Below are 26,829 nucleotides of genomic sequence, written 5' to 3' on the forward strand. Positions count from 1 at the left end.
ATAAGCTTGTTACTTGGCATACTAAACTACTAATTAGCTTCAGGCTAAAATGCCCTGGAAATTCATATATATTTAAGTACATTTACTTGGATGTTTATTAAATAAAACACAGATATTTTGGTTCATTTTAAAACTTTATTAAAAATGGGAATTTGACAGTAGTGATGACTTTGGCACCAACAGTACAAAATTACTTTCTTTACTGCATTTAATGAAAACACTCGTAGGGCCAAATTGATAAATAAATCACAAAGCATTAGACAAATCAGGACAAAATCATTTGTTGATCTAAAAAACAGTGCTGGCTCTGAGTAAACTCGTGCCATATGAAAGAAAAAAAGAAGGGAAAAAAAAAACAATTAAAAAAGCTCAGTTTGCTAAAAGCCAACATTCTCACAAATCAGTGCTTGATTTTTAAAATTCTTTGTTCAGGGTTTTTTATTTATTTATTTAAATAACATTTGATTCATTTTATTTATCCTTAAACTGTATAACATTCTATGTATTAAATGTTTTATCATCTTTGTTTACAAAAGACGAGATCAAAGCCAATCAGATGCCTGGACGGCAGCACAACCAATTAAAAGCAATAGAAATCACTATGGCATCACTATGGTGTCATGTGGGTTTTTCTGATTGGCCGGAGAAGCAGCAGCGGTGATTGCAGTAACCAGTAGGAAGGCTTTAAGGCACTAGGGAGGTGTTCGTCTCACAGATGTTGCGTCTTAGATCAGAGCCATGTTAACAGGTACAAGGTTTTGGCAGGAAGGGGGGAAAGGTAAAGTCACGAATCACTTCACTCTCTCCTGTTGGGATTGGCTACAGCGTCGGCTAGGATATCCGGCCGGAGGCACTCGATTGGGCAGTGGATATTCTGGAATGAAACGAATGCCTGGTGTTATATACAGTATAATGCGATAGAAAACAAATCAGCCATCTTTGTCCTGAAGTGGAAAAAAAAAGAAGAAAATCCAGAACTCACCACTCTGGCGGTGCCGTCTCCGTAACGGACCGGCCTCAGCAGTTGAGTGTTGATCTCTGTTCCTGGCTTTTTGCAGTTTTCACAACGCCAACCCTGATTCAGAGATTACACACACAAATACAGACATTAATGAGAATGTAGACCTACTGTATCAAACAATTGTAGTATTGTTGAATATCGAGAGACAAAAACACAATTGTAGTAATGCAGTACAGGGTGCTAAGAAATATGCGCACCTGCTGTCCTCCGTAACATGTGCAGGTACAGATCGCTCCGAGATACTCTTTCTGCCACTGGTTTCCCACCTGGTACGTCTTTCCATCATCGTAACACGTCGACTCGTCTGTAGGCAAAAGAGAAGCATTCAATCAAGATTGCTTATTTGGTGTTTACTTGAAATTAATTTAATGCATCAAGATGTGGTCTACTAAGCTGTTAAGAAAAACTTCTGTTAGTCTTTTTATAGACATTCTCCTTAACATGCAGCAACAAATCCATTTGTCAGCGCAAATAAAAATGTCCAACACAACTAACCATTAGAAAGCTTCCCCTGCAATAATACAAATTTTATCTAATGCACTTATCACAATGTAAGTGTTTTTGAAAGAATCTGTCACTCACGTGGCTCGCATTTGAACTCTCCCTTGCCGTTGCCGAGGCAGGTGCAGCTCATCATGTGACCGTTTTCCGCCTGTCTCTCCCAGCGCTCGCCAATGCGGTAGTTGTTGCCGTTGTCATGGCACCACTCTGTGTGTTAGAAGAAAGGCAATGTCACACAAAACAAACGTAACACTACTTTTTCGACTTTGGCTCTGGATGCAACAGGACATCTTGAATCGTTAAAAATGTGATAAAATGACAATATATAGGAGCCAATCAAGTTTCTGTATGCTAAAAAAAGGAAATTCGAAGGGTTTTCTAATTTGCATGTATAAAGAAAGCATGATTTGGATTTAATTTTTTTTTTACTTTTGTCTAAAATCTTTGTAATAAATTATTTTTATATGTTTTTAGCATAATTTTATCTTATTTTGATGTGAATTAATGTACATACTGGAGGAGTCGCATCGGAAATGGCCACTGCCCAGACCCAGGCACCTGCACCACAGCTTGAAGCCGGTCTCGGACATACGCTCCCACTCATCCCCGATGTTGTGACGAGTACCAGATAAAGTGTCGTGGCAGGAATCATCGCTGTCTGAAACTCCTGGAACTCGTGCTGGATCTGATAGAGAAACTTCATCTATCATTTCATATAATTTGACATTTAAAATAAAAAGTTTAATTAACACAAAAGAATAAGGGATTTCAAACAGTGACATATTTAACAGAAATTTTGTATTATTTAGGTTTTTTTTACCTGTGTTACCGGCGGTGATGACCTCGTCAACGATTTTGTACTTGAGTGCGTCCTTTAGAGCCTCGACGAGGACGCGATATGAAGCACCGGACGTGAGGCCGATCAACGTGGCGCTGGTGGAGGTGGCAGGAAGTTGAATCTGCAACCGAACGAGTTCGACACATTGGTGCAAATACTCGTAACACCCAAAAGCCTATGATTCTTTTTTAGCTCATGCAGAACATGTCCAAGTTGATTAATCAGAAAAATTTCTTTTAATTGTACATCACATACAACCAGAAATTCTTATTGGCTTGCTCACCTGGAACATCTTCTCATCACGATGTGTGACTGGATGGCAGGTCACAAGGTAAGACTGGCTCTGCCTAAAGGGCTGCCAGCTGACAGTAGTCTGAGTCTGAGCCTCCTGAGGCGCCCCCGTCTCATTTTCTGGAAAAAGGACACTGTGAGCATTTTTGTCGCTCACCTGCACAACCTTGGGCACCCGTGAGCCATCTGGCCCCGGGGCGGGCAGGTAGATGAGAGTTTGGCCCGGGACGTAATGCCCGGGACGTGGTTGTTGCCCGCTGTGAGGCAGAGTTGGCTGGTTGTTGTATTCGGTGTACTCCATGCCCTGGCCATTGTGACCTGGAATTGGCTGGACTGTAGGACCCGCCACGTTCACGTCCGTCTCAGGCACGTCCAAGGGGCCGCGGTTGTTGGGGCGCGGATGTACAGGCAGCGGAAACAGCACCGTTTCCTCTGAGAGCAGAAAAGCCATTAGTAGCAAAGCGGGAATATAAATGAAGAGATACAGTAAGACAGCGGCTAATGGCTAGCAGAGATCCATCCAAGGAGAAAAGAATGGTTCAAGAAATGCCATAAAATGGGATACTGTATATATTGTTAAAAAATACTGTAATGTGTAAGTCTTTTATTTTTATTTTTTTTATTTATTCTCAATTTAGTGACACACAGGAAGTATGTCGTGAGATCTTATGGAACATTCTGCCATTTAATACAATGAGGACAAAATCAGAATATGAACACTATTTATTACTTTAATATTTTTCTCAGTGAAACTGTTAAACTTTGAAAGGAGCAAAGCTTTAGAAGTTTCTCCTTTTTGGATCGTAAGCATCAGTTCCTGCAGCTCGCCTCAATGTAAAGGCGCAACAAATCTTTAAGCTGAAAAAATAAACAGCATTGCACATGAAGTAGCAAACACAGAATGATTAGCATCACAGTAGACGTGATTGCTAGCTGTAACGGAACAGAGCCGGCCATAATGCAGAGGCTAACAGTCACCATGCTAGCGGCTCAAAACTTCTTTTTGTCTGCTCCTACCACTGAGCAACAAAAAGAGTGTTTTGAAGGAGTACACCTTTATTACAAATAGGACACAATGGAATATGTGTGTGTGTGTGTGCGCGCTTACGTGTTCTGGCTTTGCCCACCAGAGCTGGACTTCTCAGTGAGTTCTGCAGAGCGATGATCTTAATGATGTACACGGTGTCTGGTTTCAGACCTACAATCACATCAAGAGTGAATACACTGACAAGACAACATCTCCATCACATCAACACACACACTCTTTGTGGGAAAGAGTGTGGGAATATTAAAAGTACAAGTAGTATTTAGCATAAAGATGTTGCATTATACATCTTGTCTGTTTAGGTGCTGGTAAAACCATGTTGAGTCAGTGTACCTAAGATGGTGGCGTAGTTGACGCCGGCGTGTGGGCGCGGCGTGAGCTCACGTGGGTTGCCATTTTCTTCCTCGTAAGTGATGAAATATCCTGTTATGTGGCTTGTGGGTGGCTGCCAGTTGAAGGAGATGGAATTTGGCGTCAGAGCTAGGAACTGGAGGTTGGTGGGAGGCTGGAGAGACGAACCAACTGTGGGGGAAAAAAAAGATCATGTGAGAACACAGAACAAATACAATAATGCTAAAATGTTTGGGTTTCAAAAACTTAAATAATGAAGTTAAGATTTTTTTAGAAGAGTACTTGTGTTGGTGTTGAGGGTGAAGGGTGCGCTACGTCGGTCTCCGTTCAATGTGTACATGTTGATGATGTAAGCAGTATCAGGCTGAAGACCTAATACACAAAAAAAACAGTTTGGACATTGAATACTTGTTATTTACACCTCCAGTCACCCCTTTAAACCCCTGATGAGCAAAACTTTACCTGTTATCGTGGCAGTGCGCTGATCAGCTGGAATCTCCATCCTGATGGTTGGATAGTTTCCTGATACAGGCTTAGCCTCAATCAAGAAACCTGTTATTGGCTCGATCTTGACGCGCCAGGAGAGTGTAATGCTTGTGTCCTTGACTTCGCTGATGCGAGTGCGCCGGGGAGGGCTGATGTCTGCCAAGCCAATCAGACACAGGATGACGGTTAAAATGGTCTACCCTTGCCAATGTCCCCTCGTCATTTCCCATTGGTTGTTTTCTTTCTGTCTTTCTACAGGTAGGTGTAGCTCAATGGTTAAGGCATTGGAATGCTGAGCAGAAGGTTTCAAGTTCAAACCTCACCACCACCAAGTTGTCACTGTAAAGCCCTTGACTCTTGACACTTAACTCATAACTGCTCGAATGTATAATAGGATAAAAACATATGTCGCTCTGGTTAAGGGCATGCATGTAGGCTTTGTGTATGGGCTTGACTAATCAACACACCTAACCCTACTGCATGTTTGTCACCCATGTTTGTATTACTGGGTTCACTTCAAATTGCTACGAGTGCACACCTCACAGCATGTCGATATAATGTTTAACATGTAAAAGGGTTCAGGAAACATTTCCACTAGGGGGAGCTACAACTCGAAAAACTGAAATTTCCCTGATTCTGAAATCATGAAATTGATATTTATGTATTTATTTATTTACTTTAAAGAGGAAGCTGCCAAACTTAAAGTCTAACTGCAAACCAGTGCTTGGACCGTGCTTGGTCTAACACTCCCAATTTTCCCGGGAGAGTTCCGTTTTTCATTACCTTCTCTCGATTTCCTCCCACAGTCCAAATTCTCCTGCATTTCTCGTGATTCATGAAAATTTTACACATTCCCCTCTTCCAGACAAGTCACATAAGTCAAGCAGAGATGTTGGTTGAAATCTACAGTTATGTCGGATTAATAAAGCACGCTGCTGTAGCCGAGCTGTTTATTGTTATTTATGATTCTCAAGATTGGCAAGTATGATTTGGACCCCGGTTTTATTAATAATAACCAGTAGTCTACATCTTCACCTTCAGTTGTAGTGATCTCTCCAATAAGTGGCAGGCTGCTAACGGAATCTTTCAGGGCATACACATGTACCTCGTACACCGTGGACACCTGGAGACGAAAAAGAGTAAACACTTATAGCAACAAGTAAACAAGTAGAGCCACTTCGAAGCAGGTTGTTAGGTAGATTAAAGTAGTAATAATAATAAAAAATAATGATTTTACCAGGAGTCCAGTGACGGTGACCTGCATGGCATTAGGCGCGACATTAAATTCTTTTGGCTCTGCAATGTTGTTTTTCGGCGTCACGAGAACACGATAGCCGTTCAACCTGACGTTTGGTGCCCTCCAGAGCACCACGAAGGACGAGGGGCCCACGTCTCCGAACTGAATGTTGGAGGGGGCGGGAACAGCTGTACAGGGTCGGGTAGATACAAAAATATTGTTTTTTAAGGAAGTGCATTTTTAAAAAAGTTAACCTAATGACAATATTTGTGTCTCTTACGGGTGGTGTGTGTTCCCGCCAACTGTGCGGTGGCGCCGCGGTCGGTAGTGGCGACCACTTTGACGCTGTATTCAGTTCCGGGTCTCAGTTGCTGAAGAAGTACGTTGTTATCGTTCCGGCTCGGAGCTGGCGTCCACTCGCGTTCTTCTGTCTCTGGGCTTGAGTAGAAGACACGGTACGAGGTGACACGACCCTGCGGAGGCTGCCAGGACACGCGCAAAGAGTTGCTGTCCACATCAGAGAACGTCAGATCGCTGGGAATATCTGGTGCTAAAGAACAGAACAGGGGAATGATAAGGTAAAGGGCCGAACTGAATGTGATACTATTCCTGGATATGTGATGATTTCGGTTAGTCCAAGCTAGTGGTATCCTAATTAACAACTATATCTGAGCCAAACATTTTTGGAGCATTTGTAGTTGTCGATATTACCACTAATGTACCTAAAGCTTTCTGGGTTATTGGCCAGAAAGAGCACTAATGTAGTTTACTCACACTTTGCAGTCGCTCTCTGCACCACTGGTGTGGTATCTCCGTCACGGCCGATGGCAAAGACACTGATTACATACTCGACTGTCGGCACCAGACCTGTTATTTTCATCTCTGTCTGATCTGATAACAAACAGAAGGACTTTTTTTTGAAAACTGCAAGTTTCCTAAATAATTGTTACTGTACATTTCTTTGTACTGTTCAATACTTTTTAAAGTATTTTGCGGTGTATCCAGCGCGACTCACCAGGTCCCACATTCTTGGTAAAATCGGGTCCCGCTCCATTTTTGGGCCTCCCGGTGACTCTGTAGCCAGTGATTGGGCCTCTGGCGGGGGTCCAGCGCACCCACATGGTCTGGTCCTGAATATCAGTTACATCTATTTCTTTTGGAGTTGGAACACCTGGAAGAAAAGAGACAAAGAGACATAACTGATTTTTTGTTATTAAGAACGTGCCAAGCCATTTCTTTGAATAAAGATTATTCTATATTATCCTCTTCTTCCCTGACACATTTATCTGAGAGTATCGCAGAGTTTCGCTAGTGCAGGGACAACATCAAGCAAGAATGTTTTCTCAGACATTCTGCCCATTTGTGTCAAAACGGTCCTTTAATTCACTGCAGATTTGGGATTCTCTGTGCTGATTAAGGGGGAAAGCTCTCTCTGTACCTCCCGGAAAAGCAGGTGGTTATGAATAATTGTGTGTACAGTTAGAGATAGAGAGATTCATCACCGTACTGTTCTTCTGTAAACATCAAACACTTTTAAGAAATTAATTCTTGTGCTCATGAGGCAAAATGTCCCAGTTTGACTTGAACACCGTCACATTATTCTGCTTGTGCTCTGTTCCTGGATCAGTATTATGTATTATAAACCCTTTCCTATATCGGTAATATGGGTTATTTATATTGCTAGTGGTAATGGCGTTTCTTGTTTAGTATTATTCATTAACTCACGCTGGCTGCCGGTGCGGTGTGTGATGACGGTCGGTGTGCTGGACGCTGGACTGTCTCCTCTGCCGGTCACTGCGTAGATGGTGATGGTGTAATCGGTGCCCGGCTGCAGTCCCTGAATGGTGGCCGATGTATCTGTGCCAGGCACAGTGAACTCCTGCCCAGGGCTGCCTTCACCTGTGGATTTTTATGCATAAATGTTTACTATGTAAAAATTCAGCTGTTTAAATCATTTGATGATCACTGTTATTTATGTTCCTTGATTAGTATTATTTCCTCCTAATTCTGGGATGCGATTTCGTTTAATCCCAATTTCCTACAAGACGTTGTGAACTACACGAATACACACCGGTCTGTCCGTGTTGGATCCTGTAGTAGCGCACTGGAATGGCAGGAGCTTCCCATGTCAGGGTGATGCTGTTCGGGCTGGATGAGGTCACCTCCAGGTCAGTGGGAGCATCTGAGACTAGAAACATTACAAACATTATATAACATTTAAAAAAAAGTTATAACTTGCCAATACTAGTCCACCTCAATCTTATGCGATATTTTTTATATTTATATATATAGGATGAGTGTTTGCTCACTGGTAGACTGTGTGCCAGTGAGAGGTTGACTCTCCTGGCGGCCGCTGAGGGCGTAGATGTACAGTGTGTACAGTGTGTTAGGCTCCAGGTTGTTCAGGGCGTAACGTGTGCGGCTCGGTGGCAGACGCTCCTCCTGACGGCGCCCCCCGCTGGCCTTCATGTACACCAAGCGGTAGCCTGTGATCTGCGCACGCGGGGGCTGCCAGTGTGCCGTGAACCCGTTGGTGGACACATCGGAGAAGACGAGGCCGCTGGGAGAGTCGAGTGCTGCGCGAGGGATGAAGATCAGCGCACGTTAACTCAGTTAGGAGTAAATATTTTAATGATTAAAACTGCCTTGAAAATATAGAGACTTACTGGTGGTCTGTCTGCCCGTGACCGGGGTGCTCTCTCTCTCACCGTATACACACAACACGCTCACCACGTACTCAGTGACGGGAAGCAGGTCTACACGAAGCGAGAAGGGAAAAGATCACGAAACTGTACAATAAATCCACAATGTGATGAACATCCAGCACAATATTATTATTATTATTACAATCTGACATACAGTATACTGTAAACTAACATATAAGCTGATTATTTGTTGTTGATTAAATTCACTGTATTTATGTGGATCTAAATCTATTCTCTATATTCGAAATATATTAACCGTATTTATTTATTTGTTTGTTTGTTTGTTTATGTACAGTATAATATGCATTTCCATTAATGTAAAACATCTGCCTGGTTACACAGAAGTCACACATCACATAATAAAATAATAAAAATGGTAAAAATACACGTTTTGTTTTTTTACATTATACATTACGAATAGTAATGTAATTAAAATATATATGCAAATGTTACTTATCATATTATAATGATGTATACATTCTTTATTGATCTTTATCTATTTTCACAAACATTTGCTAAAACTATACATAACAAACATACTGCTATTTCTCTAATTAATTTATTATTACATCCTACTCAGTTTATGTTAAATGTTATGTAAAAAAAATTCTACATTTTATTATTTATTTTAAAAAATATTGATATTGTATTATGATCAGGTACGCACTTTTTCTAATTAATGTTTGGCTATACTAGTGTATTATTATTTGCTCAAACTAAATTATGTTCTACTATATTTTGTTAAAAATTTTTAGAGAACTATGAAATTATTTACATTAATCTTATTTAGTATATATATATAATACATTTTTAAAAAATATATTATAATTATAATTTTATATAATAATTTTTTATTATAATATAATTAGAATTTTAATATTTAGTTTATACATTGTATTTATTTTGTCTGTAAAAGAATTGTTATTGTATATAAAAACATGGAATTTTCTTTAAAATAAAATCTAAAATTATATTTTTAATAAACAAAAAATGATACACATAATAATATATTATATTATTAATATATTAATATTATTATTATTATACAAACAGGAAAATTATTATACTTTGGAGGAGGTAGGTGGTGGTGGCTCCGCCCACATTAACTTCTTGTATATTGTCGTCATTGTTGCTTGGGTGATAGCGAATCACAAAACGGCTGATCTCTGATTGGCGGACTGAGGGGCGGGTCCATGAGAGACGCATCGAGTCCGGACCGACCTCACCAAAGTTCAGATTTGTTGGAGCCGGAATGCCTAAAAAAAAGGGTCATGTACAGGGGGCACAACACACACACACACACACACACACACACACACACACACACATACAGTTATACACATATTAGAAGTGCAAGTTTGGTAAACTAATCTTCATTTTCAGCTCAAGAAATACACAAACAATTACTACAAACCAGACAGATATTATGTATTTATGTGCTAAGTTAAGTGAGCACTAATACATAACATGTAACTGCACTTTGGAGCTTGATTAAATACTAATACATATGGGTTAATAATTCCATTTCTTTTCATACTTGGGAAATTAGAATGCATACAAATATGATGCAGATGAATAAATGATGCATAATCGTTAACTTTTTGCATGAATGTATGTGTTTACTTTTATGCATAAATATTTACTATGTAAAAATTTAGCTGTTAAAAAAATAATTTGATGACATAAAATATTTTTTTAAAGATCTAATTTGATCTCAAACTAAAAGTTAGTGATTGTTTCTGAAAATTCTATCTGCATTTTGCAATTATTAATGGATACTCTTTAATTTTCATTTTACATCAAACCAATTTTTTATCACTCACTTATCGTCTATACCTCTTTATCCTGTATACGGGCTGGCGGGGGGCCTGGAGCCTTTCCCAGCAGACTTGAGGTGCGGTACACCCCGGATGGAGTGCCAATCCATCGCAGGGCACACACACAATTCCACATACACACACTTACACACACAGTAAGGACAATTTGGGTAATGCCAATTAGCCTAATCTGCATGTCACTCGACTGTGGAAGGAAGGAAGAACATGCACACAGATCTGAGGCGGGATTTGAACTCAGCCCCTGCAGGTGCAGGGTGATAGTGCTATCCACTAAGCCAATGTGTGCACTTTTATGTTAAGTTTAATTTTAAAAAAAATTATTATATAATTAAATGTTTATATCATATTAGTATTTTAAGATTTTTTTGGGCTGAAAATGTTTTAAAAATACAAGGAAGCTTAAAATTATTTCTACCTACTATTTATATATTTAAATGTATTTCTATATTAAACAAAGTTTTGTTTTTTATTTATTAAATTGCTTAAGTTCTTACTTTTAAATATATATAGAAAAAATTATTTACGGATTAAACCTAATAATTTAAAATTATTATTTTTATGATCATTAATCATCAATCAATTATTTTTATTTATATATTTTTTGTTGCTATTTATTTGTTGTTGTGTTTTGGAATAAGTTTAAATTGTTTAATCTAAATTACAAATGTACTAACTTTATACTGTTTTATTTCAAACATCTAATCCACTAATGCAGTGTGCATATTCTACATTAAATTCTGACACTCATTTAGCATTTTTTAAACCAAATGAACCGAGTGTTCCCGCTGTACAGCCGCTTAGCACGTAAAATCAATTCACCAGCTTGTGTTTGCTGCGTGATGGTTGTTGGCTCGCTCTCGTTGTCCTCCGTTAGTACGATGACGCTGATGTGGTAGTCGACACCAGGCTCCAGTCCTCGAACCGTATAATAATTGGTGGAGGAATCCAGTGAATCCTCTAAGATGGGCAAACTCTCTCCGGCGGCCATTACCGTGATGCGGTACCCCATAACGGCGGGGTGGTTTATAGGCGTCCAGTGAATCCCGATGGTGGTGTCGGTCACGTTGACATAACCGAGGTCTTTCACCTTCGGCATGTCTGGAGCGAGTTTGTTTAGGGACGCGAGCAGAGGAAAAAAACAAACAGATTGTGATCATGCGTGGTTAGAAATTTGATCAATGGAGGAAGTTAAAACTGAATGCACAGCATTAAATCAATATGACATGCAACAAAATTCAACAAGCGATGCACAAATTATAGCTAGAAATATGGATTACATGAGATGAACAACTGACCAGCAATTAATTCTTAAATTGTACGATATATGGAGGCAGCCAGAATTACAGACAGATACCAGAATTGATTGACCACGCTAGATTTTCTTTTAGCTATAAATTAGCAATGATATTCGAAGCCAAGATGGAAACGATAAGGGTTAGAGAAGAAAAAATGCCTGTTGAGTTCTCGCCATTTTAGATCGGATATTTTGGCATTATCGTTCAGTCGTAGAGAGATGACTTGATCCACAAACTTGTTTCTTTTTCCACGTTTTAGATATTAATACGGGCATTTGTAGGGTAAAAGTTAAGAAAAGTGAAACTAACTTCCCAATGGAAACAAATCATTTATATTATATACAAAATTTATGCTAAAATTCCAAGCTATTTCTAGCTAAACTATTTACTCAATTAAACTCTGCAGCGGTGGTTACCTTGTCTGATCACGGAGGAGATGGGTTCGCTCTCCATGTGGTTTTTAACGGCGAAGACGCTGACGTTGTACTCAACACCAGGGATCAAGTTCTCCAACGTGCATGATGTCTGCCCGCCTGGCACAAACTCCTCCAAGGAATTCCCACGCTGCCCCAAGGTGGGTGTACATGTCACCCGGTAACCTGAGATGTCTGGGGATGGGGTAGAGCGAGAGAAGGAGGGAAATAAACAGGATAATAAGAAATATATTTAAGTATTTCTATATTTTATACATCTATTATTTTTTTTTAAATATAATGAAAATTTTTGTAAATAAAATAAAAATAAAAAAATAAAAATAGAGAGAGAAATCCAACAAAATGAGAATAACAAGAAAAAAATTGCATAGATAAAATGAAAAATTATGAATTAAAAATGTTAAAGAAGTGGAAAGAAAGTGAAAAAAATCCTAATTCAAATAATTTACAAAAATGTATATGGATCAAGAATAATAATATAATAATTGGTTAAAGGTAAAAAAAAACATTTTAAAAAATGTTTTAAATAGATTCCTCAAACGTTGCTAAAACCTATATATGAATCTAATCATGTTTTTAAAATCAAAACTTTACTATAAAAATAAAAATCTAAAAAGTCATAATCTGTAAAAAAAAAAAAAAATGCATTTTAAACAAAAAAGTTCTCACCATTTCCACAACAAACCAGTGTTTGCAACATTCACAGTAACACTAACACACACACAGACTCATTATTTACCAGGGGTGGGGGTCTCGCGCCAGCGTACGTTGAGGTCGCCCGTGTCGGGGTTGGACACCAGATTGAGATGACTCGGTGGAGACAGCGCTACAAAACAAACAAGAACACAAAGAGTCCTGTTAATATTCCCCCGTGACACACACACATACACACCTACACATTTCTGTGTGTTGGTCCTAGACCTCCCACTGTTTTGGGGTTCTTACGTGTAACGACTTTGTGCGTGATGGGGTTGCCCTGTTTGCGGTTGTTGAATAACGGCTGCAGGCTGTAGGTGTACTCCACTCCGGGGGTCAGGCCCCTGATGTAGATGCTTCCTGAATCGGAGGTCACGACCCTGGGAGCCTCGCCACCTTGACTCGGTTTCACCGACATCTGATATAAAAGACAAAAAAGTGGTTATAGTTATAACAGTAACACTGTATAGACAGTGTGAAGACACAGTGATAGGAAGACGAAAGTGTAGAGAATGTCCACGTTTTCCTCAGATGTGTTGAAAAAACCGTAACTACATTTAGCGTTATTCACCAGCCAAACCCTCATGATTTCTATTATTCTGAGAATAACAGGAACAGCAAAAGTGGTTGAAGATGTGAGAGCACTGTTGCTAGGCAACAAGGAGACAATGACAGAAAATTCAATGTCAACGAATGATAAAAAATTATCATTCACAAAATTTTTGTGAATCTTTGTAAAAAGACAACAACTTTGGACAACTAAAATTACATTTAGCATCAGTTGCTAGCCAAACCTGCATGATTTCCACCTTTTCTACTGTAAGAATTCAGAAAGACTGAAAGAAACACTGGTTAACGTCGTGAGAACGCTGTGGCTAGACAACCAGAAACAACGAAATCAAAAAATATTAACAATTTCACCAACAACAACAAAAAAAATCACACAATAATTACTGTAACGTCGTGTGTTTACCCTGTAGCTGAAGCGCGGAACAGGCGTCCAGGAGATGATGATGGAGGTGTCGGTGACGTCCGTGGAGAAACGGGGAGCGTTACCGAATGGCACAGCTAAGTCATACAGAAACACGAGGCATGTTTGTAACGCAACGATTGAGTAATTTACACAACATTGTACAGTAAGTGAGCAGAATAGCTAGCTACACAGCTTCTCCTTGGTTTTGTTGCAGTTTTACTGTAAACTCACAGGTGGTGGCGGTCCCAGAGATGCCCTCGCTCAGTGTGGTGCCCTGCTCCGAGTGCAGTGAGATGGTGTACAGCGTGTCCGGTTGCAGGTCCTGGATGGTGTACTGCGTCTCTTCAGGTCGGACCCTCAGCTGCTTCGGAGGGGTGGAGTCCTCTGCGGTTACGAAGAGCCGATAACCGGTGATCTGGGACTGCGGGGAGGACCACATCACCACAATGCTGTCTTCTGTAACTTCTGAGAAGCGCAGGTCTGTAGGAGCATCAGGTACTAAAGAAACAAGAGGGCAAAGGTTAACAATGTGGCCAGCTAAATAATAAATTAATAGTTTATTGCATGTTGCTTGGATTAATACTGTTTACAAATACGTGTGGACTCACAGGTAGACCTCTCTCCCACCAGCGGCTGGCTCTCAGATCCGCCGTACAGAGAGTAGATGTAGAAGCGGTACAAGGTGCCAGGCTGAAGGTGTGTGATCTCAGAGTAGGCGTTGGAGGTAGTGGGAAGCACTAGTGGCCTTTGCGTTGCACGGCCGTCAGAGCCCACAGGTTCATAGGTCACGCGGTAGCCCGACACCTCGCTGGGTGGCCCTGTCCACGTGATGGTGATCTTCACATCGCTGACCTCATAGAACTGCAGCTCGGTCGGTGCCTGGACTTCCTCTGAGGGCGGAGTCACATAAGGTCATATTACGATGGACTGAAATGATCCAAATAACTCACAGATTAAACATCACATTAAAGAGGAATAAACTTTTTTTCTCAAAGTTTATATGTTATGTGTCACAGTATGCAGGATGTACCGCACGGACTTTATCCGATGAAAACACGGGAAAGAAAGAAGGGAACAAAAAGAAGTGAGTAAAAACGAAATACAAAAAACAAAAAAAAGCAAAAAAAGAATACAGGGAAAGGGAGTAAAAAGAAAAAAGTAAGAAATGTACGAATAGAAAAGAAAGTAAGAGTTGTAAAGAAAAATATGTAAAAAATAAACAAGAACAAAAAAGAATAAAAATAAATGATAAACTGAAAGTCTCATAAAATAAAAGACTTCAAAGAAAAAAGTGAGGAATCAAAGCAAAAATGCAATGAAAATGAATGAATTAATGAATAGAAAGGAGAAAGGAAAGTAAAGATGTTTAAGGAAATAAATGTAAAAGAAAAAGAAAGAAAGAAAGAAAGAAAGAAAGAAAGAACGGAGTAAAATATTGTTTTTAAATATATTTTATATACAAAAACAAGAAAGCAAGTATGAAGACAGGGAGGGAAAGAAAAAATGAAAGAAAAGATGAAAGAAACAAAGAAAGAAAGGATAAAAATAAAGAATTAAATTATAAACAAGTAAATGAATAAAATTAAATCAAAGCATGGAAGTTTGAATCTCATAGTTATTAAAAGTTTAAATCTCATAATGTCCAGTTAGCACCCTGTTTAGCCAGAGGAGTCTCTCTCCAGTTTCTCCAACACAACGCAAACACACAGATTCATTCTACGTGAGGAAGAATTACGAACAGGGAGGCTGCTTTGCTTGCAGAGGTGTGCTCTGCAAGTGTGTGTGTGTGTGTGTGTGTGTGTGTGTGTGTCTGGTGTGTGTAAGTGCAAAATTGCCAGTTGGCAGGATTATCAAAAAAAGAAAACATAAAAAAATGAACACGGTAGGACACACATACATACACATACACACACACATACACACACACACACACACACGGAAACCTGGCTAAGAGCGTATGTTAGCCCAGTGCATGCTGGGAGAAAACTGTTATGCCTTAAAGGAAATAAGCAGTGATTGTTGTGGGATTTAAAAGCGGTTTATACCGAGGTTACATCATGTTTTCCGAGGCAGAAGCTCAGGATCTGGGGATTTCCTCTTATGAATGTTCCTGCATGTAAACCGAACCCTGGAGCAGGACGCTGCTTTAATAGAGCTCGGCTTCAAAGGAATTTCTTTCCTATTAGTAACAAATAGCCTTAAAGTGTGTGTGTGTGTGTGTGTTTGTGTGTGCGTGTGGGTGTGTGTGTGTGTAAAACACAATCATGCTTCATAAGCACTGTGTGTATTACAGTATGTAGCTCAGAAAACCTGTGCAGAGAAATGCATTATGGTACAGAAAAGAGTGTAAGAAAGGAACAAATGAAAAAAAACCTAATCAAGTGAGAGAAAGAAGAGAAAAAGTAAATAAAAAAATTTAATAATTCAAAAAAATATTATAAGGATTAGGACAAAGTGTGAGGAAAGTAAAAAGTAATAAATAAAAAAAGATAAATTTTTGTTACAGCAATAGTAAAATAAATAATAAACAAAAAATAAAATCAAAACCCAAAAAACTAGAAAATTTAACCGACAAAAAGTGGCAGAAATCAATTAATTAAGAAATGCATGAAAAAAAGTAAGAAAAAGGAAGAAAAGTGGAAGGAATGAAAGAAAGGAGAAATGGCAAAATAAAAGAAAAAATAAAGTGACAGAAAGGAATATAAAAAGTAGGAAAATTAAAGAAAAGTACAAACAAAAAAAAGCAAATGAAATGAATAAAAAAATTGTGAATGTATAAAGTATGCAAAAGAAATAGTCTGGAGTGAAAGAAAGGAAGTAAGGAAATAAAAGGAAAAAAAAAAAAAGAAAAAATGGGTAAAAGAAAGAATGCATATTAATTGAAAAAATGAAGGAAACCAGGGACAGAAGAAAGAAAGAAGATGAATAAATCAGAAAGAGAAAATGTAGATGAAGCAAACAAAACTACCACGAATGAAAAACGTGTAGAAAGAACACAAAGACCAATAGTGTTCCGTGGCAAAAGAAAGAATGGCAAAAATAGAAGATAAAAAATAAAGCAAAACAAACAAAAATACATGAGTGGAAATGAGGGGAAGAGCTCAAGGAGAAAAAAACTATTTAAATATGATTAAGCTCCAACCATCCAACTGTTCTGGACCTCTTGCCCTATGTTGCCTATTGCACCTTTACCACGTGGGCTTGTGTTTGTGTCTCACCAGGCCGCGACTCTCCAGCTGTGTGCACCTGTAGCACTACCGGTTCGCTCTCCAGGTTTCCCTCCACGGCGAAGATGCTAACGTTATACGACTGTCCGGGCTGCAGGTCAGCCAGGGTCACAGTGGTTACCGTCTCGGGCAGGATGAGCTCGGTGCTGCTGCCTTCAATAGATGGGGTGTACACCACACGGTAACCTACACACACACACACACACACACACACAGGGTAGAAAAGATCTCAGTCAAGAAATCCAGACGTACTGAATAGCGGCGTAACTTGTAAGTCTGGAACATACTGGTGATCGGCGCTTGAGGTTTGGTCCAGGAGATCACGATGGACGTTTCCCCGACATCCGTAACTCTGTGACCGGTTGGAGTATCAGGAGCTGAGGATCACAAAACATGTATACCATTAGTCCTGTGTCGTGCCAACAGTAAAAGCATCCTGACACCATTATTGTGTGGGGTTTCTTCTCAACCAATGGACTGGGCTTACTTACAATTTTGCCTAAGAACACGACCATAAATCAAGAATGTGACAAAAACATCTTCTTAGAGCAAATTTTCCCAAACACCCAAGAACACTTTTTTTTTTACCAATGTCTTTTCCAGCATGATGGCCATTAAGGCAAACGTGATAACTAAGGAGCTCAGGAAACATAACAACAAAATTTTGGGTTCATGCACAGGAAACTTCCCAGACCTGAAGATTTGAAAATTTGTTTTAAACAGCTTACAAAGTAGTTAGTGAATCAGCTAACAGATAGTCTAGTAATATTCATGCCAGTAGGTAGTTTTGGCAATATTTTTTTAAAATCTAAAGTAAATCCACCTCCAGTGGAAAGTGGTCTAAATGTCAGCTAGATATTCGTTCCGTACCAGTGGTCTGAGTGGTGGTCAGGATGAGGTTAGTCTCTCCTTCTGGCTCGACTTCAAAAACTTGAACCTGGTACGTTCGGCCTGGCAGGAGCTTGTCAATGTTCACTGATGTGGCGGTGCGCGGGAGGTCTGAAAAAAACAACAACAACAACAAAAAACTAGAGAGGTACATTTCCTGAAGAAAATGTGAGTGGTGCTTGCCGTGGCGAAACTCTGGCCCTCCAAATCTCTACGACAATGGGATCTTGATAGCAACATGCTAATATAGCTAGCATCAAGCTAGCACCATGCTAATCAGCTGAACATCGTGCTAATTACACTAGCATGATGCTAGGAACATTCTATACATGTGATTAGCGAAAAGTTAGCATAATGCTAGCGACATGCTAATAGCGTTAGCTTCATGCTAGCGATGTGCTGATGAAATTAGCATAACGCTAGCAAGATGCTAATTTTGTTAGCATCATGCTAGCAAAATGCTAATCGCGTTAGCATCATGCTAACAGCATGCTAATGAGGGTGCTAGGGGGCGTGGCTTATGAGCATGATGATACATGCAAAAGAGTGTCTCTACGACAGTCAGATCCACAGTTGAATCAATGTTAAGTCTGTAGGTGGTTAATTGCCCCCTGCGGGGGCAATTAACCACCCACCCCTTAGAAAAGTCACAGCACCCCGTTCCCGAAGATGGGCCGCACGGTTTGACACCTCACTTATGGGACTCAGTCAAAGTTGGTCTCAATGTTAAGTCTGTGGGTGGTTAATTGCCCCCTGCGGGGGCAATTAACCACCCACCCCTTCAAACAGTCAGAGCACCCTACTCCCGAATAAGCCGCACGGTTTGACACCTCATTCATGGGTCCACGACGAACGGTGCAAGACTCATTCAAAGTTGTTCTCAGTGTTAAGTCTGTGGGCGGTTAATTGCCCCCTGCGGGGGCAATTAACCACCCACCCCTCAGAAAAGTCACAGCACCCTGTTCCCGAAAATGGGCCGCACAGTTTGACACCTCACTCATGGTACTCGGTCAAACTTGGTCTCAATGTTAAGTCTGTGGGTGGTTAATTGCCCCCTGCGGGGGCAATTAACCACCCACCCCTTCAAACAGTCACAGCACCCTACTCCCGAATAAGCCGCACGGTTTGACACCTCATTCGTGGGTCTACGACGAACGGTGCGGGACTCAGTCAAAGTTGTTGTCAGTGTTAAGTCTGTGGGTGGTTAATTGCCCCCTGCGGGGGCAATTAACCACCCACCCCTTCAAACAGTCAAAGCACCCTACTCCCGAATAAGCCGCACGGGTTGACACCTCATTCATGGGTCTACGACGAACGGTGCGGCACTAATAATTTTTTTAAATTCCCATTATAAGTCAATGGGCAAAGTCACCAAATTCCCCATTCAAATTCTATGGGGCAACTTTGGGGACCTCTCTTGCCCCGGGGGTCGAACTTATCCCCCTATGCCGGGTATCTTCTGACACAGGCTGCAAACCTCTTCAAATGTGGTAAATCTGACGTCTCTACAAAATTCACTCTCTGCGCTACAATCCGTCAAAGTTGGCCTCAATGTTAAGTCTATGGGACTTTTCGGGGCGGTTAATTGCCCCCTGCGGGGGCAATTAACCACCCACCCCTTAGAAAAGTCATAGCACCCCATTCCCGTATAGGCCGCACGATTTGACACCTCATTCATGGGTCTACGACAAACGGTGCGGGACTAGTTACGCGCCGAACTTTCATACGGAAGAAGAAGAATAAGATAAAGAACTAGAGAGGTACATTTCCTGAAGAAAATGTGAGTGGTGCTTGCCGTGGCGAAACTCTGGCCCTCCATATCTCCACGACAATGGGATCTTGATAGCAACATGCTAATATAGCTAGCATCAAGCTAGCACCATGCTAATCAGCTAAACATTGTGCTAATTACACTAGCATGATGCTAGGAACATTCTATACGTTATTAGCGAAAAGTTAGCATAATGCTAGCGACATGCTAATAGCGTTAGCATCATGCTAGCGATGTGCTGATGAAATTAGCATACCGCTAGCAAGATGCTAATTTTGTTAGCATCATGCTAGCAAAATGCTAATCGCGTTAGCATCATGCTAACAGCATGCTAATGAGGGTGCTAGGGGGCGTGGCTTATGAGCATGATGATATATGCAAAAGAGTGTCTCTACGACAGTCGGTTCCACAGTTAAATCAATGTTAAGTGTGTGTGTGGATAATTGCCCCCTGCGGGGGCAATTAACCACCCACCCCTTAGAAAAGTCACAGCACCCCGTTCCCGAAGATGGGCCGCACGGTTTGACACCTCAGTCATGGGACTCAGTCAAAGTTGGTCTCAATGTTAAGTCTGTGGGTGGTTAATTGCCCCCTGCGGGGGCAATTAACCACCCACCCCTTCAAACAGTCAAAGCAGCCTACTCCCGAATAAGCCGCACGGTTTGACACCTCATTCATGGGTCTACGACAAACGGTGCAAGACTCAGTCAAAGTTGTTCTCAGTGTTAAGTCTGTGGGCGGTTAATTGCCCCCTGCGGGGGCAATTAACCACCCACCCCTCAGAAAAGTCACAGCACCCTGTTCCCGAAAATGGGCCGCACAGTTTGACACCTTACTCATGGTACTCGGTCAAAGTTGGTCTCAATGTTAAGTCTGTGGGTGGTTAATTGCCCCCTGCGGGGGCAATTAACCACCCACCCCTTCAAACAGTCAGGGCCCCCTACTCCCGAGTAAGCCGCACGGTTTGACACCTCATTCATGTGTCTACGACGAACGGTGCGGGACTCAGTCAAATTTGTTGTCAGTGTTAAGTCTGTGGGTGGTTAATTGCCCCCTGCGGGGGCAATTAACCACCCACCCCTTCAAACAGTCAAAGCACCCTACTCCCGAATAAGCCGCACGGGTTGACACTTCATTCATGGGTCTACGACGAACGGTGCGGCACTAATAATTTTTTTAAATTGCCATTATAAGTCAATGGGCAAAGTCACCAAATTCCCCATTCAAATTCTATGGGGCAACTTTGGGGACCTCTCTTGCCCCGGGGGTCGAACTTATCCCCCTGTGCCGGGTATCTTCTGACACAGGCTGCAAACCTCTTCAAATGTGGTAAATCTGACGTCTCTACAAAATTCACTCTCTGTGCTACAATCCGTCAAAGTTGGCCTCAATGTTAAGTCTATGGGACTTTTCGGGGCGGTTAATTGCCCCCTGCGGGGGCAATTAACCACCCACCCCTTAGAAAAGTCATAGCACCCCATTCCCGTATAGGCCGCACGATTTGACACCTCATTCATGGGTCTACGACAAACGGTGCGGGACTAGTTACGCGCCGAACTTTCATACGGAAGAAGAAGAATAAGATAAAGAATAATAAGTTTGCAAGAGAATAGTAGTGATGCTTTGCAAGCACCACTAATAATAAGTTTGCAAGAGAATAGTAGTGATGCTTTGCAAGCACCACTAATAAATGTGTAAAAAATTGTGTCAGGGAATCATTAACATTTATTCCTAAACATTTTGTTTATTTGTGTAAACAGTGCTAGTTCGCATGTTAGCCAGTTACTATAATTCTAGCTTGTGTGTTAACTATAACACTATTTGTTTGTATTGCGTTAATCTTTTGACTTTGAAAGCGTGATGGTTACCGATCACCGTGGGCTCGGCTCCATCCTCAGAGAGTTCATACAGCACTCTGAATCCAGAGATGGTCTCAGACGCTGACGTCCAGGAAACGACAAAACTGCTGGAAGTGATCTCGGTGACGGATTCAGACGTGTCGAGTACTCGCGTGGGCAGATTGGTCACGCCCTCTGTTGGAACCACTGCAAATGAACAAATAAAATGGAAAAGCTCGTTAACATGCTAGCGTGTTTACAGACATGCTAGTTTGTGGTTTGAAAGTTCAACTATAATATTATTCCTGATATTAGCTTATTTTCTTTTATGCTAATTTGAATGTTAGCTTGTTTTAATATAATGCTAATTTTAGGGTTAACTTGTTTCCTATACTGCTAGCTTGAAGGTTAGCTTGTTTCTGATAATTCTAGCCTGAGAGCTACTTTTTTGCAATGCTAGTTTGGAGATTAGATTGTTCCCTGTACTGCTACTGTAGTTTTAATGTTAGCTTATTTCTTTATAATGCTAGTTTAAGGGCTAGCTTGTGTACTGCAACGCTAGTTTGAGCATTATCCTGTGTACTATAACGCTCATTTGAGGGTTAACTTGTTTACTATAACGTTAATTTGATGGTTTAATCTTTTCCAATAGTTTTAGTTTAAAAGATAGCTTCTTTCCTATAATACTAGTTTTGGATTTAGCCTTTTCTTGTAACACTAGTTTGAGTGTTTAGATTCTTTTCTATAATATTTAGGGTTAGCATTAGCCCATTTAATGTAATGCTAACTTAAGGGTTAGCTTTTTAATTACTACAAGATATGTTTTTTTTTACAATTATGTTAGTTTAAGCATAAGCTTGTATGCTACACTGCTTGTATAAGATGAGAGGACGTACACGAGCCGTGGATTGTGGTGAAGTCGAAGCTGGTCACTTCTCTCTGACCGTAGCTCAGGATGCTAATGAGCTGGCCCTCGTAGGTCAGGCCCGGTTTGAGGCCTGCAATGGTGTAGGAGTTGATGTGACCCGGAATAACGACCTCCCTCCATGGGGTCCGTGTGTTTTTCTGTTAAAAATAACAGCATGAGATTTGTTAGAAGTGGCTTGGAAGTTTTTACTTCACTCTTCGCTTTTTTTTTTTTTTTTTTACTTTTCTGCACTTTTTCCTACTGTTTTTTTTTACTTCCACTGCCTTTTAACTTTTCTTTCATACTTGACTGCTATTTTCTTAACCCCATCCTACCTCTTATACCCTTCATCTGTCACCACATCAGTTCTTTTTCTTTCTTACTTTCCTAACTGCCTACTGACTCTCTTCCTTTCTTAACACCATCCTATCTCTCTTTTTTCTTTCTTAAACCCCAGTATGCCTCTCTTTTTTCTTTTAGCCAAGTTCTTACATTCCTCTTCTCCTCTCTTTCTTTCTTAACCCCATCCTGTTTATTTCCTTTTCTTTATCACATTTTTTCTTTTCTTCTTACCTTCTTCTTTTATCCCTATCCTACCATTCTTTTTTTCTTTTTAACCAATATCCATTCTTTTTACCTTTTTCTTTGTTCGTGAATTTATCACTTTTATAGTTCTCTAACAACTTGTTACTTCTTGGTACTTCAGCAAACATAATAATACTAACTTAAATTAAAATCAGCACAGCTGAAAGTTTCTAAACACTCGTTGCCTACATCACTTCACACTGAATACAAGGACAGACATCATTGGTTTAAATAACCAACTTCTACACATGCAAAATCCTCTTTTTCTCTAGTGAAATATCCAAATGCCTAACTGTGTGTGAAGTTCAAGGACTGTATGCGTGTTTGCTTGTGACTAAACGTTGTGTCCTCCACTCGTGTACCTTCGTGCAAATATCTTTTCCGCAGGTTTGTGTACACAAGCCAAATGTTCCCTGTTCAGTTTGAGCAAAAGTACAGATTTACCAATCAGACTTGAGTGTTTTTCTTCTAAACTGCAAATTTACAAATAGAAAGAAGAATGCAATCCTAATGCAGACGCCTGATGGATCCCACAGCTCAGTTGTGTAACTACAAATACATCACTGTCTGTAGTTTCTAAGGTTGAATTGGATCACATGGGCTTGTTAATAAATTTCATTAAATGTAACCTTTTTTATCAGGCTTTTATTCCAAACATACAACCCTCAATGCACGTTAACCGATGTAGCTAATGTAGCTTATGCAGGTCATTTAAAACCAACTTGCTAGCATATCTCATATACATCACAACTCTTTTAAACGTAGCGGTTCATAATGCACCATTTATATGTGCAAACTATAGAACAAGAACCACCCCATTATCTAGCCCTGAGGTATACCACCCTAAAAAACATGTTAGTGTGAACCTACCACTCTCCACTTGAGGATGTACTGAGTAATGTGGGCAGAGGCTGGTGGGTTCCACTGGATGGGCTGGTTGGGCTGGTTTCCTGTCTCCGTGATGGTCACGCGTACTGGAACTAGTGGGATAAAGATATCAGTAGGGTTACTATCAGGGTACAGCAAACCTAGCCGTATGTCTTAAATACAGATTTAAACTGGACCTAGATCTAATTTAATCTAAAGAATCTGGATATGTTTATAGATTATTTTTATATTAAAAGATATATTTATGTCATTTTTATACTTTTGTGTTAAATTTTAACATTTTGTTTTGTTTTTATATGTAAATTAACTTTTTTATATATTTTTTATTATTTGCACATTGATTTTATTTTTATTATTTGTATTTAATTTGCAGTTGTCAGTACCTTCTTTTACACATGTAATTATACAATGCTTATTTCAATTTTATATAGACCTTCATTTATGTAATATGCTGCACAAGAATTTCCTTAGGAGCCCCAACAGTATATGGATTAAAACACTTTGCCCTGCAGGTGGTAAATAAAGACTCAAAGTCATCTCACCTTAGCCTGATGCACTTATAAGTCATTTACAACACACACACACCCCTGTGTCCGAGCAGACGGGGGCGTTTCAGCCTGTAAATATAAACATAATCTAAAAGCCTAGATAGACTACATACTGTAGACTCTGAAGAGCTCGGACACACTCGCTTTACACACTCACTTTACACACCGCCAGCGTCTCTGTATGCCTGTGAGCCTCGCCTCAGCGAAGTACAGCACAGGGTACGGCAAGCAAATGCAGCACACAGGTTTACATGAACATACAATTCTGCTCTGACTTACTTTATGTCATAAAATTCACGTTTTTATCTTTATTTTTTACTGCTCTATTTAATACACCCCTTTCTTTCCTTCTTTGTTTTATTCATCCAAACTTCAGTCAAAATTAATTTCTTGCTTTTCTTTTTTTTTTAACAAGGGGTGTTCAAGTCAAACAGAGACTTGGGCCAGAATAACAGAATAGTTATAAGAGTAAAAACTCCTTTTATTTCTCTATATAATCCCCTGCTACATTTGTTTGTAAATAAAAAAAAAAAAACTCTCCCCATTTTTAATCAGGCAACAGATTTTTTTCCTTTCATTCTTTCCCTCTTTCTGGTCTCTTTCTTTATTTACTTCCATCATTATTTATTTTTTTAAATACTATTTCTTACTTAATTCTTATTTTTATTTAAAAAATTATTTTATTTATTTATTTCATCCTAACCTGCTCTTCTATTCCATTGTCACCTATCCACTCTTTCCCACTTCATTTTGCATGGCTCCTTCTTTATCATTTATTTTTTTTTTATCACAAATAATTACTTTTTTGGCAAATACTTTGGCAAAGTAACTAAAATAACTTGATTTAACTTTAAAAGCAAAAAAATGGAGAGGAAAAAAGTGACTTTTAAGTGGATAACGCCTTTTTCAGACACTTCAAAGCAAGTCTAAGTCTGGACAAAGTCTACTTTGTTGAATAAACCAATCTTAAATTATCTTTAGATCTGCTCAATCAATAAGAAGGGTGGAAGTGTTCTCTTAACACAACTCTGAGCAAAGGAGAAAGATGTGAAGAAAGAAGCAGCCACACTTCAAAGTGCTTAACTGTAAGAAGGAATTTTGGGAAGGAGAGCTTAAAAAAAAGGATGATTAATCAACGGAACCTTTTTATGTACGACAGACTAATGATCGGATGCGGCTTGACAGCGTCAACACCTGACTAAGGTCCAAACTGTTGATCAAACATGTTTACGTAACATTTTCCAGTCTTTAACCCCAAGAAAATATTTGCCCTGCTCTCTGAATCAAGCTTCCCGTGAAGCACACTGCCTCAGGAATATTGAAGAAAACTCTGACTTTCTGTTTTGAAGTGTCAAACTCTGGTCTTTGCCTTCAGTGATTAAATACACCAAGTTACAGCCGTCGTTTAGGAAGAGCAAGACTGACAAGCTGCTATGTGATCTAATATACTCCACTGCACTGAAATGAAAGCACTCACTCTTGCAGTATAAATGTATGTGTTTGTGTGTGTGTGTGTGTTTGCTGTCACAGAATAGCAAAAACGCGATAAAAAAATCTAACACATCTTAAAAAGACAAATCTTAATCATCTGTGCAAAACTCCTAACTTTGCTTTAAAAACTCTCGTACCATTGACCTTTCAATGAATTGGACTTTTATTTGTTTTAGATGATATTGATTTTTTTTTTATGGTACACATTGTAACTCACCCCTGGCCCGGAGAGGCTCGCAGGCATGTTCTCCGATAGAGTTTCCGTAACATGTGCACCGATATTGGACGCCGTGGCTCACTTTATCCCATGTCTCTCCGATCTGATAAAACACTTTCGTCTCAGCTTCTTGGCACTGATCTGGTGGCGAAGAAAATATTTATATTACTAAAGTGCAGATGTTCTTCTTTTTTTTTTTCGAGCTGTCAAACTGGCTGGGAAACATCTGGCTTGCTGGCTTCATTTCCAGAGAAGCTCTAAACTTCACCTCCTGTCTAAGTCCAGACAGCTGTGAGCTTTTATTCTCTAGATTGTTAGTTAAAAAAAAAATAAAAAATTAAAGAGGCACTTTTTCAACCCAGAAAACTATAATCTGTATAAAAATGTCATCAGACTTTAAACACACACAAAAAAAAAAAAACACATGTGGAGAAAGTGTATATTACCGATAGCGTCGCATTTCCATCGGCCACGGCCCTGACCGAAACACGTGCAGTTCATCATGTAGCCCTCTTTGTGGCGCTTGTCAAATGTCTGGCCAACTTCATATGTGAGTGTGTCTACGATGCACTGATCTAATGAACAAAAACATGATGTCATGGTTTCTTGATGTGCAAAACAGTTTTTTCATTGTTGTGATTAACGTTTGATTTGAAATATCTACAGAACAATCCAGACCTATGAGTTTATGTAGCTTATTAATTGATTCATATGATTAATGTTAGCTGTTGAATTAAATACAAAGATTAGGTAATGGA

At 39.8% G+C, this 26,829-nt stretch overlaps 1 protein-coding gene across 5 annotated transcripts in view; it reads right to left on the reverse strand.

Annotated features, from left to right (window-relative positions):
* Window positions 1-115: 115 nt before the first annotated feature.
* Window positions 116-26,829, reverse strand: part of fn1b (fibronectin 1b) — a 36,903-nt gene continuing 10,189 nt past the window's right edge. For 2 of the 5 annotated variants that reach the window (XM_053477210.1, XM_053477209.1), the window contains exons 11-46: window positions 26,518-26,646; window positions 26,072-26,212; window positions 23,798-23,907; window positions 22,332-22,500; window positions 21,466-21,642; window positions 17,809-17,937; window positions 17,226-17,315; window positions 16,930-17,124; window positions 14,320-14,601; window positions 13,943-14,209; window positions 13,712-13,806; window positions 12,988-13,156; window positions 12,782-12,868; window positions 12,025-12,216; window positions 11,133-11,411; window positions 9,543-9,731; window positions 8,437-8,526; window positions 8,080-8,346; window positions 7,842-7,958; window positions 7,496-7,669; window positions 6,786-6,941; window positions 6,545-6,661; window positions 6,051-6,320; window positions 5,771-5,958; window positions 5,569-5,656; window positions 4,510-4,689; window positions 4,330-4,419; window positions 4,030-4,218; window positions 3,760-3,849; window positions 2,644-3,083; window positions 2,343-2,481; window positions 2,037-2,207; window positions 1,604-1,729; window positions 1,219-1,325; window positions 983-1,075; window positions 116-874 (exon numbers count right to left, since the gene is read on the reverse strand). In XM_053477210.1, coding sequence (XP_053333185.1) covers window positions 797-874; window positions 983-1,075; window positions 1,219-1,325; window positions 1,604-1,729; window positions 2,037-2,207; window positions 2,343-2,481; window positions 2,644-3,083; window positions 3,760-3,849; window positions 4,030-4,218; window positions 4,330-4,419; window positions 4,510-4,689; window positions 5,569-5,656; window positions 5,771-5,958; window positions 6,051-6,320; window positions 6,545-6,661; window positions 6,786-6,941; window positions 7,496-7,669; window positions 7,842-7,958; window positions 8,080-8,346; window positions 8,437-8,526; window positions 9,543-9,731; window positions 11,133-11,411; window positions 12,025-12,216; window positions 12,782-12,868; window positions 12,988-13,156; window positions 13,712-13,806; window positions 13,943-14,209; window positions 14,320-14,601; window positions 16,930-17,124; window positions 17,226-17,315; window positions 17,809-17,937; window positions 21,466-21,642; window positions 22,332-22,500; window positions 23,798-23,907; window positions 26,072-26,212; window positions 26,518-26,646 — 5,870 coding nt within the window. In that variant the 3' untranslated portion in view covers window positions 116-796. The remainder of the gene's footprint in view (window positions 875-982; window positions 1,076-1,218; window positions 1,326-1,603; window positions 1,730-2,036; window positions 2,208-2,342; window positions 2,482-2,643; window positions 3,084-3,759; window positions 3,850-4,029; window positions 4,219-4,329; window positions 4,420-4,509; window positions 4,690-5,568; window positions 5,657-5,770; window positions 5,959-6,050; window positions 6,321-6,544; window positions 6,662-6,785; window positions 6,942-7,495; window positions 7,670-7,841; window positions 7,959-8,079; window positions 8,347-8,436; window positions 8,527-9,542; window positions 9,732-11,132; window positions 11,412-12,024; window positions 12,217-12,781; window positions 12,869-12,987; window positions 13,157-13,711; window positions 13,807-13,942; window positions 14,210-14,319; window positions 14,602-16,929; window positions 17,125-17,225; window positions 17,316-17,808; window positions 17,938-21,465; window positions 21,643-22,331; window positions 22,501-23,797; window positions 23,908-26,071; window positions 26,213-26,517; window positions 26,647-26,829) is intronic. The other 3 variants (XM_053477212.1, XM_053477211.1, XM_053477213.1) reach the window with 2 other exon arrangements.

The sequence above is a fragment of the Clarias gariepinus genome, chromosome 18, assembly GCF_024256425.1.
Source record: "Clarias gariepinus isolate MV-2021 ecotype Netherlands chromosome 18, CGAR_prim_01v2, whole genome shotgun sequence".
NCBI lineage: Eukaryota > Metazoa > Chordata > Actinopteri > Siluriformes > Clariidae > Clarias > Clarias gariepinus.